At 36.4% G+C, this 16,778-nt stretch overlaps 1 protein-coding gene across 5 annotated transcripts in view; it reads right to left on the bottom strand.

Moving 5' to 3' along the window:
• The window catches only part of LRBA (LPS responsive beige-like anchor protein), a 367,479-nt gene that overhangs the window by 216,081 nt on the left and 134,620 nt on the right, over positions 1–16,778 (bottom strand). For all 5 annotated transcript variants that reach the window (XM_086889595.1, XM_086889593.1, XM_086889594.1 and 2 more), the window contains one exon: positions 942–1,108. In XM_086889595.1, the coding sequence (XP_086745721.1) occupies positions 942–1,108 (167 nt within the window). The remainder of the gene's footprint in view (positions 1–941; positions 1,109–16,778) is intronic.

Below are 16,778 nucleotides of genomic sequence, written 5' to 3' on the forward strand. Positions count from 1 at the left end.
TGTACTTACAGTATGTTTGCAGACATCCTATGCTATAGTATGATCACTTTTAATTGGAACACTTCCAGCTAATTGTTTTCATAAAACTTTTGATATGTTTCTTTATATTATAGAAATTATTAGTGCTTGGGAATTATTTTTTTTTTCTTTCCAGAAGACAAGTAGTCATTGAACAGTGAGTAAAAGTTACTTGGAAAAACAGTTTGTTGCCTAGTCATGTATTTCTCTCGTGCTTGTTATTCTATTACATTCAAATAACAGTATCATGATACATGAGCATATTCAGCTATGTTCTAGATTAAATATGTTCCAGTTATTTGTATGCATTAATTAAGGTGGTACTACAGGGACATGAACTTGCATTTCAGATTTGCAAGTGAAACTTAAGCACAAGCCCCAGCTAAACTAGTTAGATAAGAGTGCCACAGTAATGAAGGTAAGTGCTGAGAATTCCAAAAAGGAATTCATTCTGAGCTAATCTGGCAGTACTGTTTTTACTTCAAAATTACTGATAGAAATCTCACCATTTCCCTGCAACTCAAAAAGATGTTTATTTGTTTAAAGTTTGGCAGGAAAGAGAACAAATTACTGAACGGTGGTTCAAGCTTGAATCACATAATACACCAAGAAGAAAGCTAGTAGTGAGAAAGCACTTAACTTTAAAGAATATTCATCAAATAAACTATGGGTCTGGAACATTCAAAATAAATTCTGTCACACATTCATAGCAAAGTTGAAACTCACAAGAGACTCATCCTGGTTTTCACTGCTCTAACAAAACCAGTTCTCTGACATTAACCCATAGTAAACACTGACACATTCGTTTTACCCTCTTTTCTATTACTTTGTTTAAAAAAAAACATGCTTACCTCTGACCATAAGTCAAATCACCAGAGCATCGCTGCACAAAAATATTTTACAACACCCTAAAAATGCCTTACCTTGGTGCAGAGCTTCCCCAGGCTCCATGCTTGTCAGTCAGGATGTTGATGATTTTTTGTATTAGTTGTGTTGCAGTCACCTGGTCCCGGTACTTGGCTGCCATGATCAAATGATGACACATTTTTTCTTCTTCCCGTTTGTCTGCAGAGTACTGGGCACACAGTGACTGGCAAGAAAATAAATACTTTATTACTCTGCATTTTAATTACACCATCCAAAGGAACTTTGAAGCACTTCATAATTACTTATACAAAACGAGAGAGAGAGAGAGAGAAGTATGAACCCCATTTTCCAGGTTTGAGAACTGAGGCCCTGTGCAGCTGCCCGCAGGAAATCAATTCAGAGAACCAAACACAGGATCTTGGTTTGCCATGAATTCTTTAACCATACCACACACACTCAAAATTTAGCAAAAGCCAACGTGTTAGTGGCCAGACTGCATAATAAAACATTTAAAATAGAAGTGATTATGCCTATAATAAAGCAAATAGCTTTATAAAAACAAAGGCAAATTTCAGAATAATGAATGCCAGCTAGCTGACCACTCCACTCCCATGACCCTTGACTAGATTTGGGGAGCCAACTGCTTGTTGTTGTTCATATAAATATATATCCATGGAAATTAAGGAGAAAAATCCACATTTTTTTAGACAGACAGAAAATAAAATGCATCTGAGGACTAAATCAACCTCTACCAGGTAGCTCCTCAAAGTTGAGGACATTTGCAGCATGGGGAAGTCAGTAACTCTCCCAGTAGTATGTTGTATAAATATCTTCTGCTTGCCAACCTACTCAAAAGAAAATTCTAGCAAATAAGAACTGTAAGACACGCCTACAACCTGAACTCCAAACTACGAGAGATTCTTTCTTACAACGTTGTCTCACAGTTTAGGGTTTTGTTGACCTTCTGAAAATTTGCTGTTAATAAAGAACTCAAAAAATGGGCATCAAATTTTTTATCACCCCCACCACCAAAACCCCATTTTGCTGTACATGAAAACCCACAAGAAATTCAAATATTGGTAGAAACAACAAAGGCTTTTCCCCACTTCAGCACTCTCTGTTTGTAATTTCAGTTTTCATCTGGTAATTCCACAGATCACATAAGCAAGACAAAGCATTTTGGCCTTTGTCAATGATTGGATTATTCTTTGATCTAGTTAGTGGAATGGACACAAATGTCTGCCTAACAACAACCAAAACAAATTGCTTTTTCTTTGTGAAGCACAGCTGATCCAGACATTATATAATTATTTCTTAGATATCAGCACAATATCATATGCTTTATTTTTCAAATAGTAGCAATGCTTTCTCTCTACATAGGTACAAGCCCTAGAAACTTGCTGCAAATAAAAAAATTAGCAGGCTATGAATGCTACTTATATATGTGCATATATAAATATCTATGTCACATAAAGTGACAGAAAGATTGAAAGAATGTGAAAAAAAACACAAAATAAAATTTGGCCTTGTGTAGATTTTCATAGATGCTAGACAACAAAATGGTATCAACAGATGAATAAATTTTAAAGGACTATTCTAAAAAATTTAGTATATTTATATATTTCCTCAGAATTTCCCCACACTTTGCAGCAATACATATTCCCCACACTTTACAGCAATGCTCACCTGATGAGCAGATATCCAGGAGGACTGAAGAATAAGCAGCTGACTTTCCAATTCAATGAGATATTAAAAATTCTCTTTTCTATTCCTACATGAAGCACTCTTCCCCCCTCTTCACAAAAATGTAAGATGACTAAATCATACCCAACACAAAACAGGATTTCTCCAGCTCCTTCTGAACACAGCTGTCTTTTCCAATACATTGAATTATTTTGCACCCATGATGATTCTGATTTCTCTTCAGCACTTTGTAAATGTTTAACAAGCTGTTATTTTTAAGTTGTCTGAAATGGAAGAATTCTAAAAACAAGTGAATAAGGTAAGCTAAGTAGTAAAATGTTTTGAAGTGCTCTTTAATGGATCCTCCTTTACAATTTTAACAGCAACTTTTCATATCTGACATAAAATCCATAGATATAAATCACATTAGAGGGTTATTCTTTCCCCATTATCAATCTCTGTCTCTTTATGGAACATTAAAGTCACATTTGACCTTAAAACATGATAAAATGGAAATAAAACTAGAATGTTTTGTAAAAGATACAATGAACTTGTACCTCTTTAAAAAAAGTCTCTTTATGATGTGATTTTGAACACATTCTTCATTAAATACCAACAAGGATTTTCAAAATGTAGCTGTGACAAACGAAGAAAAAAAATGCTATTTTATTGTCCTGACAACTTCCATAAAGACATAACCAGCCTGTTATAAACTGGAAATAGAACTCAAATTTTCAGGAAATTCACCACTTAATATGAACAGAAATTTGCAATTATACAGAAAAACTGAGAGTCTCTCCCAAGCAGCAATCCCACAAAATTGTAACATCACTCTAGGAAGAACTCTTGACCATTCCACGCTCTTTACAATATATATTTTACAAACAAAAACTGAAAGAAGCCAGCCGCAAAATTCTGCTAGATACCTGTCACATGCACACATACTTATTATCCCTAAGGAAGTTCTGCAAGAATAACCTTCTCTTTGATCATACACGTCTCACCAGTTGTTCAGTTTCTACCCTCAATATATGCCAAATATACCAAAATGAAAGTTATTTTTCCACCTCCCTCTCTCAAATACTTTGAATACATGTGAAAGAAGACTAGTTCCACAAAAAAAATCAGAAGACCCATCCTAAAGTAGCCAATCACCACTAGACTATTCTGAAAGCATAAAAAGTCCCTAAATTTTCCAGTTTCCAGATGCCAGGTTCACCTGATGCACTACTTCCAAAGATGCAACACCAGGATACAGAGTGGTACACAGTCAATACTTCAAACTAAATCCCAATCATTCCATATGTAAAATAGAAATCCAGCTTGATTTCTGTTTGTGTGCAATCTCAAACATGTATTTTATTTCTTTTTCAGTGTTTGATCTCTTGCACCTACAATGTGCACCCTGTCATGCCAGATTATGGTTCTACAATAAGATACACAGTTAAACAGAGTTGTCAACCCTTCCTTCCACTGCTGCCTTGACCTGCCTAATTTTTGTTACCTGTTTGGGCAAGTGTGCAACAGAACTTTAATCACGAAAGTAGCGCAGTCACACTTAGGATGGAAATAATTGTTGAAAGGAGGAAAAAATGCATTTTCATATACACACCACACAGGTTATCTCCAAAAAGTCTTAAATTCAGTGATTATTTAAAGTTTTACAAAGGGAAGTGTATTATGGAATAGAGGCAAGACCCTTGTTTTCCAGTCTTTCACCCAGGATAAAACAAAATCCTTCGCTTTGCCATTATTGCAGAACAGAGTATTTTCCTTTCTCCTGTTCTCTGCCTGAACAAGACTTCAGGCAATTTGAACACCTAGGTTACCTGAATATTCATTTTCAAGGAACTGGAATTCTGGAAGACCAAAAGGTCATCCAAAAGGCAAGTTATAGATATGAAAATACACTACATTCTGTATGCAGGAAATATTCCAGAAATACTGACAGGGTGAGTTAGTCTATTCTGCCTGTCTATATTTCAGTGAATAGCAGGATTAACCTAGTTTTCAGAACTATTTTATCTTTGATCTTTACAAAAATGTCAAGTAAAAGATTTTCTCTGCACAGTACTATCTGCATCGTGCACCTCTGCAGCCCCAAAATTACAATGTAATGCTTTCTACAAGAGATTCAGAAGTTTAACGGTGTAGGGTTTTTAAAAGAAATGTTGCAGCTTTTTACTTTTACTCTTCAACTCTGAAATCACGGAATACTTTTACATATCCCAGTTCCTTTGTCTAATTTAGCTAAAAGCTACTGGCTTTGTGAACAGCCTGTCTCAGAGGGTGTCACTTAGGATGAAAAGTCATCCATAAGAAAACGCACAGTCTTGCTACTAATGCAAATTCCCTGTAAATAAGGATATTTTAGTAAATGAAGGAGCTCCTCAGCCCTCTGCTTTCACAGATCTTTACACTTGACCTCTGACCTGAGGTTTAAAGTCTGGACTAAAAATGCTACCCAGGGAAATCTTACAAAGACTCCTGAATAAGACTTAGAAAAATGAAAGCTTAAAACCTCAACAGCGAACAAAAGTCAACCAATGACAACGTCTGACAGCCACCGTCAATTCTGAAGTGATGCCTCTGTCATCCAACAACTCCAAGTATTGATTTCTCTCAGCATGAAAAAAGCTTAAGCCAATGAAATAGATATAGCATCATCTCCCCCGATAATAGCCATCAAGGTTAACACCAGCAGAACACTTATCAAAGTATCTCTTCTATTTCTTCTTGTTTTAATGGACTGAACACAATGCAATGGCTCCTCATCTCTTCAACCCGTGATTTTCCAAACCTCATTTATCCACTTTTCCAGCCCTTTATCTGATTTCAACATTAAAAAGAATCTGCATCTAAATCAACTGTTTGTAATATAAACGGGGCATTGGGGTGGGGGGGGAAGAATGAAAAAGAGTAGGTTTATAGCCAGACATTCCAAAGGGGAAAAAATAAACTGCATTTAAAATAACAAGAGCAAGCAGAAAAACATGCAGTTGACTTAGATCACTCCAAACACAGATTGGTAAAACTATGGTCATGACCAGAGGAAAAAAAATCTACCACGATCAATTTGGGTTTGTGATTAGAGAGAAATGCTGTGATCTCAAGAGACATCTGGTTAATCTGTGCTGAGTCAACAATTTTATTTTTACCTTCAAGTCCCACGGAATTCAGCATTAGTAAACCCAAATAAACACTAGGCACCATTTTTATACAGACTGCATCTTTCAAATGAACCCAATTTAGTACAGTAGATAAATGAGACAAACTAATGTGAATTCAACTGGAAAAAAACCAGCTGAAATAGTGAAGAAAAGGGACAAATAAAATCAGATTTTTCCTGCAGTCCACTAGCACCACAGGCCTTTTTTTAGCCTTTGTCTTTGATGCTTATCTAATTGATATTATTTGTGTGACAGTAGTACCCTTGGATCAGAATCAAAGACAAAGCTTTACACAAACAAGTAAGAGCTCTTCTTTTTGCTAGAAACTAGGATTTGCTACACTATTCCAATAGTCTAACTCTCTAAGCATCACTGCTAACCACTGGCATAAACAACATTCAGAATGAAATGTTCTTTTCAAACCCAAGGACCTGTTTCTACTGTACTTATGTCCAAACACTTTGCATTCAAATCGTGCACCAAGATAGGAACTTTCCAGCCTTCCTCTTTTGCAAATCCAGTTTGTCAGCAGTCCCTTGATACTGCTCTAGTTTAAGAAAATCTAAGAGCCTAAAAGCAACACACTTTGGCAATAAATTTAACATTTTTTTGGGTTCATGTCTTCCAAGTACAAGGCATTTTTCAAGCTCAAAAGAATCCAAGTACCATTCCCTATGCTCTACAAAAAGTAAAGTTCAGCACTACTGCACAGGTGGCTCTGTGCTCTCAGATTTGTCAATAAGCAAAGGATCCAGGGATGATTTCTTCAGCCATTCCTCAAACACACTCTATCACCTTTCTGACATCCAGTGGCTTCAACACCATTACAGAGATTAGTGCTATATTCACTGAAGAACTTGACAATAGTCCAGTGCAACAAGCAAATCAAATCCATGACCAACTTCTGGAACTGACACACTCTCTTGTTTTATAAAGAGCATCCACTCTGTCCAAAAAATTAAACATACTTACATAACCTAAGGATTCATTGCACATTCTTAGTGAGGGCCAAATTAAGGTCACATTGGGGTATTATTTCACTGGTGTAGGATACTTGGTTTTTCTATCTTTTCATATTGTCCTTTCTATGCAACTTAAGTTTTAAAAAGGGAGTAAAATACCTTTTAATCAGCTGAAAACATATAAGTATTGAAGTGGGCCAAATACAAAGCTCTGAATGCCTTCATTCATTCCCTTACTGAGAGGTGGCCACCTCTCCAAGTGCCTCATTCCACTGAGGCACAGTAAGGAATTCCATTGCCTTGAAGGTGGGAACAAAGCAGTTCAGCAGTTTGGCCCCAGCAGCCAAATCACTGCTTCCCCAGGATTCAGATTTCCAGACACCCCACTGCCAGCACAGTTCTCTTACAACTCACAGCACCAAGACTTGGCACAGGAGTGACAGCTGAACAGATTGAAAGTCACATGCAGTTCAGACGGCACAGCTAAACCTGAAATGAAGTCTCTAAGAGCAGGTAACACACACCAGTGAGGATTTTTGGACACGACTTACTAGTTAAGAAGCCCTTAAAGGTACCACATAAAAAGCAATTTTCACAAGTTTTGTATCTGATTAATTCTGAATAATTTTTCATATTAATGGCAAAAGGTGCATTTCTACAAGTGGAGACAATAGTACCTTAAAACATAGAAAAAATAGACATTCTCAATGTTTCGGAAAATGTAGCCTGAATGAATCAGAGAAGCAGATAAACCAAAGGATAATTTGGAACTTTATTATAAAATACCTTGTACCACTAATTCCCCTCATAAGTGGTACAGAACATTTTTTTTAAAAGTTCCAAATAAAGTCAACTATAAATGTGGCTTCAGTCTCTAGCTATAAAAAAAAGCAAAATACTTTTGCAAGACTTAAAATTCTTTATAGTTATCAAAGAGACAACTATAAATGCTGAGATATATCAGTATTTAACACCTGACTTACACTAAATGGTCTCAACACTTACCTTGGAGGAATGTGTATTTCTCTATAGGATTTGTTATGATGTAAGAAGTCACACTCATATTGTACGTAGATTCCTAAGCAAAAATAACCAATGCCTCTCTGTTGATTTTGTTATTTATTGCTTGATATTCCTTCTACATAACACTTACTAAATTTCCTTATAAATTAGCAAAACACAAGCAAAGAAAATTCATTTCCAGCCAAAAACCTCTTCATAAACAGTTTCCAATCTTATGTAAAGCTCCAGCTTTGCAAAAGGCAGAAAGATTAGCCCCTTGAGACATCCCTGCAGTCTGGGGTCTGTGTTTTCGGTTCTATTTTCTACATTTCCCCTCAAGCACTTTTCAGCGTTCCCTGTTTAGTGTCTTGGATTCAGAAGACAACTCTGATTTTAATCCAGGAGTTCAAGAATGTATCAAAATATATCAATTCATGAACAAAGAACAGAGGGATCACATTCATTTGTGATAATAAGCATTGAGGCATCCTATCTTGCCATGACAGGTTGCATGGGACAAGCACTTCTTTCATAAATGTCAATACTTTGGATCCATATTGTTTTCTGACCTGACTGGGTTCCCAAAGATGAGGCTTAGTGGGAAAATGTTAAAAAAAAAATAAAAAAAAAATTAAAAATTAAAAAAAATAAAAACATGTAATTGTCCTTACAAACACAAATTCATTACCCAAAAGGTAACTCATCTGTCCTTCACCAGCTTCTACCATGGTTCCTCCAAGAGCTCATTTAGTGGTCCTGATGTCTGAGAGTTCAGGACCCTTGCAGACTCTGACAGTGGAGAATGATCACCCTGCCTGGTCAGTGATCACCTTGTCTATCCTGGAGCAACACTGCTAAACAGGACAAACACAGATTTGTTGGCAAAGTGTTTCCTTCCCACATATGGCAAAAAGCCCTTCAGCTACTGTCATTAAGTCATCTTCACCAGATGAAGACATTTTAATGTCTTTAATGCAGAAACATTTTAATTAACCACTAAGGAAAAGTATTAAGGGTGGATTTTGGTTTGTTGGGGATTTTTTGGTCAGAAGAAATTCAGATTACAAGAGAGAATCTGTGAAAAAAGGATTACATGGATTTTTATTCTAAAGTCTATTCAAGAATACTATGTTCAGTGCTGCCAATTTACAGGTTTCTAACTTGCACTTCAAAGTTGCTCTTTATCTCTTGGTAAACTACGATTCTTGAGAGGCTTATTTTTTCCAGGACTAAGTATTTTAAAAGCAAGATATTTTGATTAAGATGATGATGAAATGGCAAAGACAGAAAAAAAGAAAAAAAAAAAAAAAAGCAGCAAAGAGGATTTTTAAAATATTTTTAAACTATTGTCTATATAGTCTTTTATAGCAGTTATTCTTTAAAATCATTTCTAGTGATTAGTGACTTACTTTGGAAACATGTTAAGAGTCACAATCCCAGCTTTGGCTTAACCTCTGCCTTATCTTAAAGCCTCCTGTCAGAGTTCCTATATCATCAAACTGTGAAAAGCACATTGTTTTAACTTATTTTTTCCCCTCTCCTTTTTTCTAGTATTCTACGTTTTGTGTCTCATTCCACCTAGAGCATAAGACTTTTTCCTTTATGATTGGTTCTCATGTATTAAGGTAACATGACTTTTAATTTTAGAACAGCAAGAGATGTTTATGAAGTTTATTTTAACTAGCTGTTTTTATTCAGAAAAAGTTCTATCACCCTTGAAAGGTTGACATTTGGCTCTGAAAATTGTTGGGGGGGAAGATAATTCAATTTCTTTTATAACTGTGTGATTTTACTATCCATAGAGAGACAGCATTTTAAATATTCCCATTACTGAAAGCATGAGAAGACAACATCCCCTGTTTTTTTACAGCAGCCTTAAGTCAAAAACACTCATACAACTCTAGATCCTTATACTGAGCAATATGGAACACAGAGTGAGAATATTGCTTTAAAATTTATATTTTTTCTTGCTGTCTTGGTGTACATGAAAAGACTGCAATGATGCAAGAGACTGTATCGCAACTACCACAGATATTCCCTTCAGAGAAGTGAAGAATTATGTAGTACCAAGCAGGTTCTAGTACCATCATCCTTTATGTTGTCAATTTTAATTGAATAAAAAGACTCCCTAAACAATTTGTTTACCTTTGCATAACAACATGTAAGAGTCACATCCTATATTTTCTGTTTACTTCTCAATTCAGTGTTACTTTTCAGAACTTGTGAAATATACCAATTTCAAAATTCTGATGTTCTTGTTGAGTTTTGATTTTGGCTCTGTTTCAGTTCAGCAGGCAAGGTTTTTCTCTCTGGTTATTTCAGGTTGTTTTTTTCAAATGGTATGAGGATGATTTCATAGTACCCCTCAATACAATTATCAGCATTTTCTACCAACAGCTGAACTCAGGGATGTTGGTGTAAGACCACAAAACAGATTACACATTCCAACTGCACAAATCCTGCTTAACTAGACTTCGTTAATTGACTTTAATTCAGTGTAAAATAATAAATTCAATACTTGGACCTTGTTATGCTTAAAGCACAATAGCCATGCAGGATTAAAAAAGCAACACAATTTGTGTGGATTTTTAAAGCACAAATATGTGTGGAGGCCGGTGGGCTGATAAACAAAGATTCCACAACTCTCCCTTGGAGGGAAAGCTCCCATACCAGTTCCTTTTGTTGGGACAACAAAAGGAGTCCCTCCCAGCATGCCTTGCAGCCCATGCAAATTCCATGTACCCCATTGGTCCTTCCCCTTTGCTCCTCCCCTGAACCCTCAGGTGACTAGTCCTGATGCTCCTATATAACCCTGTTTCCCTCTGACTCTCCACAGTCTTTGTTCCTGACCCCTTCGTGGTAGCAGGAGTTCTCATCCCTGGACCTAGAATAAAGGCTTCCTATGGAATACCACACAAGGCTCCCGTCCCTCCTTCCATGTTGCCCAGACGTCGCCCAAAGAGCTGGAATCACCCAACAGCCCTTTTCAGGGCTCAGAGCTGCAGGGAGTGCCTGTGCGCCCAAGTGTCATTCCAAGGACACGTCTCTGGGAAAGTCGCGGCACCCAGGCCACGGCCCAGGCCACGACAAATCTGAGTTCTGGTGTGAATTACAGTTCACTCATTAAAATTACAGGTTTTGAAATAAAGTACAGTGACTAATCAAAAGCAGCATCTTCAACCAAGCATGCACAAAAGCAAAAGAAACTACTGAAATTACATAAAACATTATATAAAACACATGTAAGAAACAGTTATTGGACATACAAAGAACCATGTAACAACATCTCTCACACACTTTAACAACTTCAGTTGCACTCCAGCCAACAATCCACTTCTAATATTCAAAATTTCTGAACAGCTTCAAACAACTGTGATTCAAAAACAACCCAGGACACATTCCTCCCTCCTCTCATGCCAACCATATGAAATTGACTTGCAAAACAGCATTGGGCCAGTGCCAAGCTGAGTGCTGCTGGCTACAGGGCTCTCAACAACTGCTTAGAAATGAGGTGTCTGGGGTTTCTAACAGGCAGCACAGGAAAAAATAATCAACAATATTTTAGATGTCAGAATATGTGATTTTTTTCTCTCTCTTTTATAAATGTTCCTTTCGGACCAAGAGCTAGCATGGAGCCAGCACAGCTGAGGATGACCCAGTCCTGTCAACCCTGGCCTCTAGTTCCAAGTTATGGCAACATTTTTTTCACAAGTTCTACACATTCTCTGTAATACAGCAACCCATCCAGTAACAGAGAATTTTGCATGCTTTATCTGTCAAGGATTGGCATCAGCCACAAAAGATGGAATCTCAAACTGCTCTAAGGACAACAGACAATTCAGGATAGTTTTGTAAGATTTAAATCTTGAGTTTCTGCGAGGACAGGCAGGGAAAAGGAGCACAAATATCTCAAAATGCGCTAGGCCATAATCTTGGCATTACTGCTTAGACTTTGAATTTGTTCCTGTAAATTTTTGACAAAAAAAATCCCTCAGTACCCTTTGTACTAGGATACAAAAGAAAAAACCATGGAATGATGACCAAGGCACTTGCACTGTTCATCACAGTCACTATCATCACCTTCCAAGCCCTACTTCCACGAGATATCTAAATCTTTTCTTTTAAGATGGCCAGAACTTTGAAGATGCATTTTCTAAATAGAAATGCATTAATAACAGGGACTTAGAAATGTGAGCAGAAAACAGGTGGGAGTGAGAAGTGGTGAGAAAAGTAACAGGAAACATCTCAGGCAATGCAGAATAGTGAGGACAGTTTGGTTTTCTGATTGGTAAATCTTCCTAAGGATTGACTCTGCCACTTCCAGTTGGACTCCAGATTAACAGTGAAATCCAGAGGTTTCTAAGTCACTTAGAAGCTTCCCTGACAGAATAATCACCAGAAGATCAACTTAACTGCCTGACACATCTTCCTTTTCATGACCTAAGATCATCTCAAAGGAATTGGTTCAGCTTTCTCCCCTTTAGGTCAAAGAGAAAAATCAGTAGATAGACTCATTCTGTAAACACTTTGATAAAAGAATAACATGAAGCAGGAAGGAAAAGATTTTTTAACTCTGTTATAGTGATTCCCACTTTAAAGTAAATACAGGCAAGTTAAGATAAAAACCTGGACTGCAAGGCAGTGAGGTAGAAGAGGCAATGTGAAAAGACCTCTCAATTCCAGGTAAGAATTCTAATTAGTGCAGTCTTGTTCCCTTTCCTGGAAAGCTGCATAGATCTGCTCAGAAATAAAAGGCTACACCTTTGTAAAAGATTAGGAATATCACCCTGGATGGATGTGGCTTGGGAGTTTTCCACCATTTCCATCTCCCTGGAGCCCAGACAGCCCCATCTACTAAAAACTACAGACAATTTTATCAATTTAGTTGACAATCCTTATTTAAGCAATTACTGTTTCTTTTCAACCATCTCTCATGGAGGTGTTTATTTCTGCACGTCACAGTATTTTGCATTCATAACGGAGCATTCTCTGTGAAAGACTGAAGCTTTCAATGGAACAAGATAGTAAATTACTATACTAAATGCAACATTTTGTACAATTTTCTCCGCAATAATAAACAGATAGATATATAGGTATCTAATAATTATAGACAAAAGAGAAAAATACTCTGTGGAACAAATACAGGTAATAGTAAAAATCTTGACTGCAAGTGCTTTCAGGCACTATTGATAAACACCTTCAAACATTTTCTAAGCACCTCAGTATGTTGTCCCAAAGCTGATTTTCATAAGTCACCTTCATGAACATAAAAAAATAAACCTGTAGGCATCAACTTTGTCATACCTCAATCAGGAGACCACATGAACTACAAAGTAAGACTATTCCTCCTATGATTTTAGTCCAAACAAGAGAATGTTGAGGGTAATCACTGCTGAATTAACCAAGAAGCCATAGGTCAAGACAAGAAGCTACTCAAAATATGGACCAGAATTTCAATTCATTACTCTATAGGGTCAGGTACACTATGCCTTTTAGGCACATCCAAACCTGGTTTGGGGTTGCAAAACAAACTAACATGAAGATACTTGTTCTTCCTTTCTTTTATAGAAATCTCAGTATGCACATGCTTTGGTAAATCATCCAGGTAAAAAGCACACTTTGCAACTCTAGTAAGGTTCAGAGTTTAAAAAATAAACTCTTTTTACATACAGCTCTAGATAGTAGTTTAGTGTGTCAGTAAATGAGTGCATACTGCAGGTACACAAACTTGTACATGGTTTGCTCTTGTACATACAGCTGCAGTGAGCTGACTTCATGAAGTCACTTCTGAATATTCATTTCAACCACCAGACACTGCAAAAAATATTATATCATTAACACAAATAACAACATCCTAATACCTGTATGCACCAATCTACTCCAGTAACATCAGAACTGAAGAGCTTTTACATGAAATCCAGCTGTAATCAAGTGGATGGACTTTAACCCAACAGCCTGAACTCAGGTCAGTCATAAATAATATTTGTATCTTGGGTGCTTTTGCCAGGAAAAGTCAAATGAGAGAAAAACCATGCAGAAAGAGCACTAGAGTATAGGGAATTATTTTACAATTTTGTGACCTCTTTCTTCAATTGCTACTATAAACAACATTTATACATAAAAACAATACTTTTGAAAATGTAATTGTATTTAGAATATCCAAAACTACCTCCAAAAGACTGTCAAATACATCTGGACTACAAATGATAATATGTTAAATCAAAAGCTAACACCCATTTAGCAATCAGATGCATAGTTCATCTTTAATGAAGGCCTGAAAAGAAGAGTTCACTTTATTCTGGAAACAGGTATCAAAGCAGATCTCACAAAGCAACACAGGCGCATCATCTAAGGATCTTTTTCACATTAAGAATCCTATTAGAAGGAAAACACTAAAAGGTAATTGAATTTCCCTCAGTTATCTTCATCTCTGTCAGCTCCTGCTACAATAACTTACTCTCCAGAGCAGAGATAACTCAATTCTGTCCAGCAAGCATATGTTATGAATCTCCAAAGCAAACTTGTCTAAATCATTCTGGTCTTCTATCAAGGTTGGCTGTAGATATGAACTCTGACAGAAAGCAAACAAATTTATTTTTATCTTTTCAATAATTTGGTTGCCTGTGCCTTGATGGAAGAATATTAAAGATATAAATGTTTCCACTAATTCTGGAATTATAAAGACTGGTTCAAAACATTTCATCTGAAAGTTAATGCTATTAAAAATGCTTTGGTTCCCTATTCTGTTTTAACAGAAACAAAAAACAGTTTAGGGCTTCTGTAGGTAAACAAACTAAATTATCATTCTGTAATTAACACTTTTTTCAGAACAGTTCTGATATTTATATTTTCACCTTCAGTGGAAATGTTAAATCTACAAATAACAACAGAAGAATACTCTAACCTTCTAACCCTTTTTTTTTCCACCAAAGCTCTTAAAACATCAGTAAGCACAAATCCCCCACTCTTATAAACAAACAACTTTGATTTAAAAAGTCACGTTTTGGGATGGTATCATGACTTATCTAGACCAACATCACAAAAGCAAAATAAAAGAAAAATCAGACATAGAAAGGCTATATGACAAGAATCAGTATAGTTAATTCCAGAAGGAGAGGAGACAAAATATGAGATAAGAGCCTGGTTAAACTAATATTAACTGTACAACTCCTGTCATTTTGTTTCAGGCTTTCCAACATATATGTAAAAAACAGTCTGCAGAATGAGTGAATAATGAATTGACAGAGTTCCTTGCTGACACCCAGCTACTCAGAATTGTTTAGTCACGAAGGAGATCTGAGGAACTGGGGGAGAAGCTTGGAAAACCAAGTCATCATCATAATGAAATAGCACAGGAGTGTCACCTTAGATAATAAAACATATAAAATAATCTAATTTTAGATATAAAATTATGGCCAGTGTGTTCCCCTTTATCTTTGCTCTTTCTTGCCATAATTTGGCAGCTCTTGGAATTAATCCTTCACTACACTTGGAGCAGCCTCCCAACTGCATTGAGTGCAGTCTTCAGCCATTATTAGCAACAGCTTTATTCTATTAATTACACAAGTGTAATGAACAGAAGGTGCTCTAGGAAATACTGGTCGTGCTCCATGTCTCCTCATCCAACCTGACTCATTACCAGGGAAAAGATATTTTACAACCCAAGCATAGCTTCAAATTGCAGAGGAATGGGAGCATATTCTGCAAGAGTGTTACTGCATTTTCCCTTTCAATAATCTCTTCCTTAAGAATGCCCATTTTGACATAGGGTAAATAGGCCTGACAGTGAAGCCCAAAAATAGTAAACACATAACAGGAAAGAAATAACGCTAAATGAAAATAAAAATAAGTTCAAGTTTACAACTGAGCAGAGTATTTACGTCCAACCTACCAGTTGAAATACTGAGAAAAAAACACCTTCAGGTATATAGACCCTGAAGATCTCCTGTGACCTTGTCAGCTCCAATATCAGAATTATTTTAATGTAACGTCTTTCTCATTTAGATCAAACCAAGTTACAATAAAACACATAGGAGAGATGTGTAATGTCACCAGTGCTTTTTCTTCAAAGCAGAACAATCCCTAACACTGTTCTTAAAAAGGTACATAAGCAATATAAGTTATCTCTGGACAGAAATTTTGGAGTAAAATATCCAGTCAAGCACAAAGAGGATATTTGCTTTGCTAGAAAATTACATTCTATTTACATTGTATTACCTGAGTCCAGATTATTTAGGAATTGTTACCTGGCATGAGCTACCATGAAAGTCTATGAATAATAAATAAGGTAAACAATACTGATTTATTTTTCATGAACAGGTGAGATCAACAACATTTCTGATGGGAACATTGCATTTGAAGCACGAAACCTCTTACCTGACTAGCTTAATTTTCATATTATAAATATAAAAATATGCAGAAAAACATGGAAAATGTTTTAATAGACAACACAAAACCTGCATAAAAAGATACAATATTAGGGGTTCAAAGGAAACATATGCCATCCAAAACAAGGCTTTTTTAAAAACAAACAAAAAAAGCTGGAATGGAATAGAAAGAAAATGGCATTCTTCAGTAAGTCTCCCCAAAGAAGAGAAACAGAAAAATATGTCACCTATGGCACAATAGTTTTAAAAACAGAATGAAGCAGGTCAAAAGAGATGGAAGAACAATTGCATAAAGCCATAAAAGTCAGCATTAAATTATTTTTCAAACAAATCATGAGGAGGAAGCCCATTAAGGTGTCTCTACAGAGCTAATAGAAGATCAAAGGGTAAAAAGCACTCCTGGAACACATGGCCACCACAGAACAGAGATGTTATAAAAGAAAACTGGGAAGAGAACAACTGCTGAGATCAGGCAGTGTCCACTCAGGTGATCCAGAATAACTCAGGGATGAGCACAGCCATGAGCTGCATTGTTCTTGTTCAAACTGCCTCAGCCAGAGGCAAGATATACACCAAATGGACTCTGGAGGACTGCAGGGAGCAACTCGGCAACAAGTCTGAAATTTCTAAAAGGCAAACTTGGAGCTGTGTTTAAAGGAGAAAAGGAATAAGCTGGTAAGAGCCACCAT

The sequence above is a fragment of the Cyanistes caeruleus genome, chromosome 5 (genome assembly GCF_971803275.1).
Source record: "Cyanistes caeruleus chromosome 5, bCyaCae1.hap1.1, whole genome shotgun sequence".
NCBI lineage: Eukaryota > Metazoa > Chordata > Aves > Passeriformes > Paridae > Cyanistes > Cyanistes caeruleus.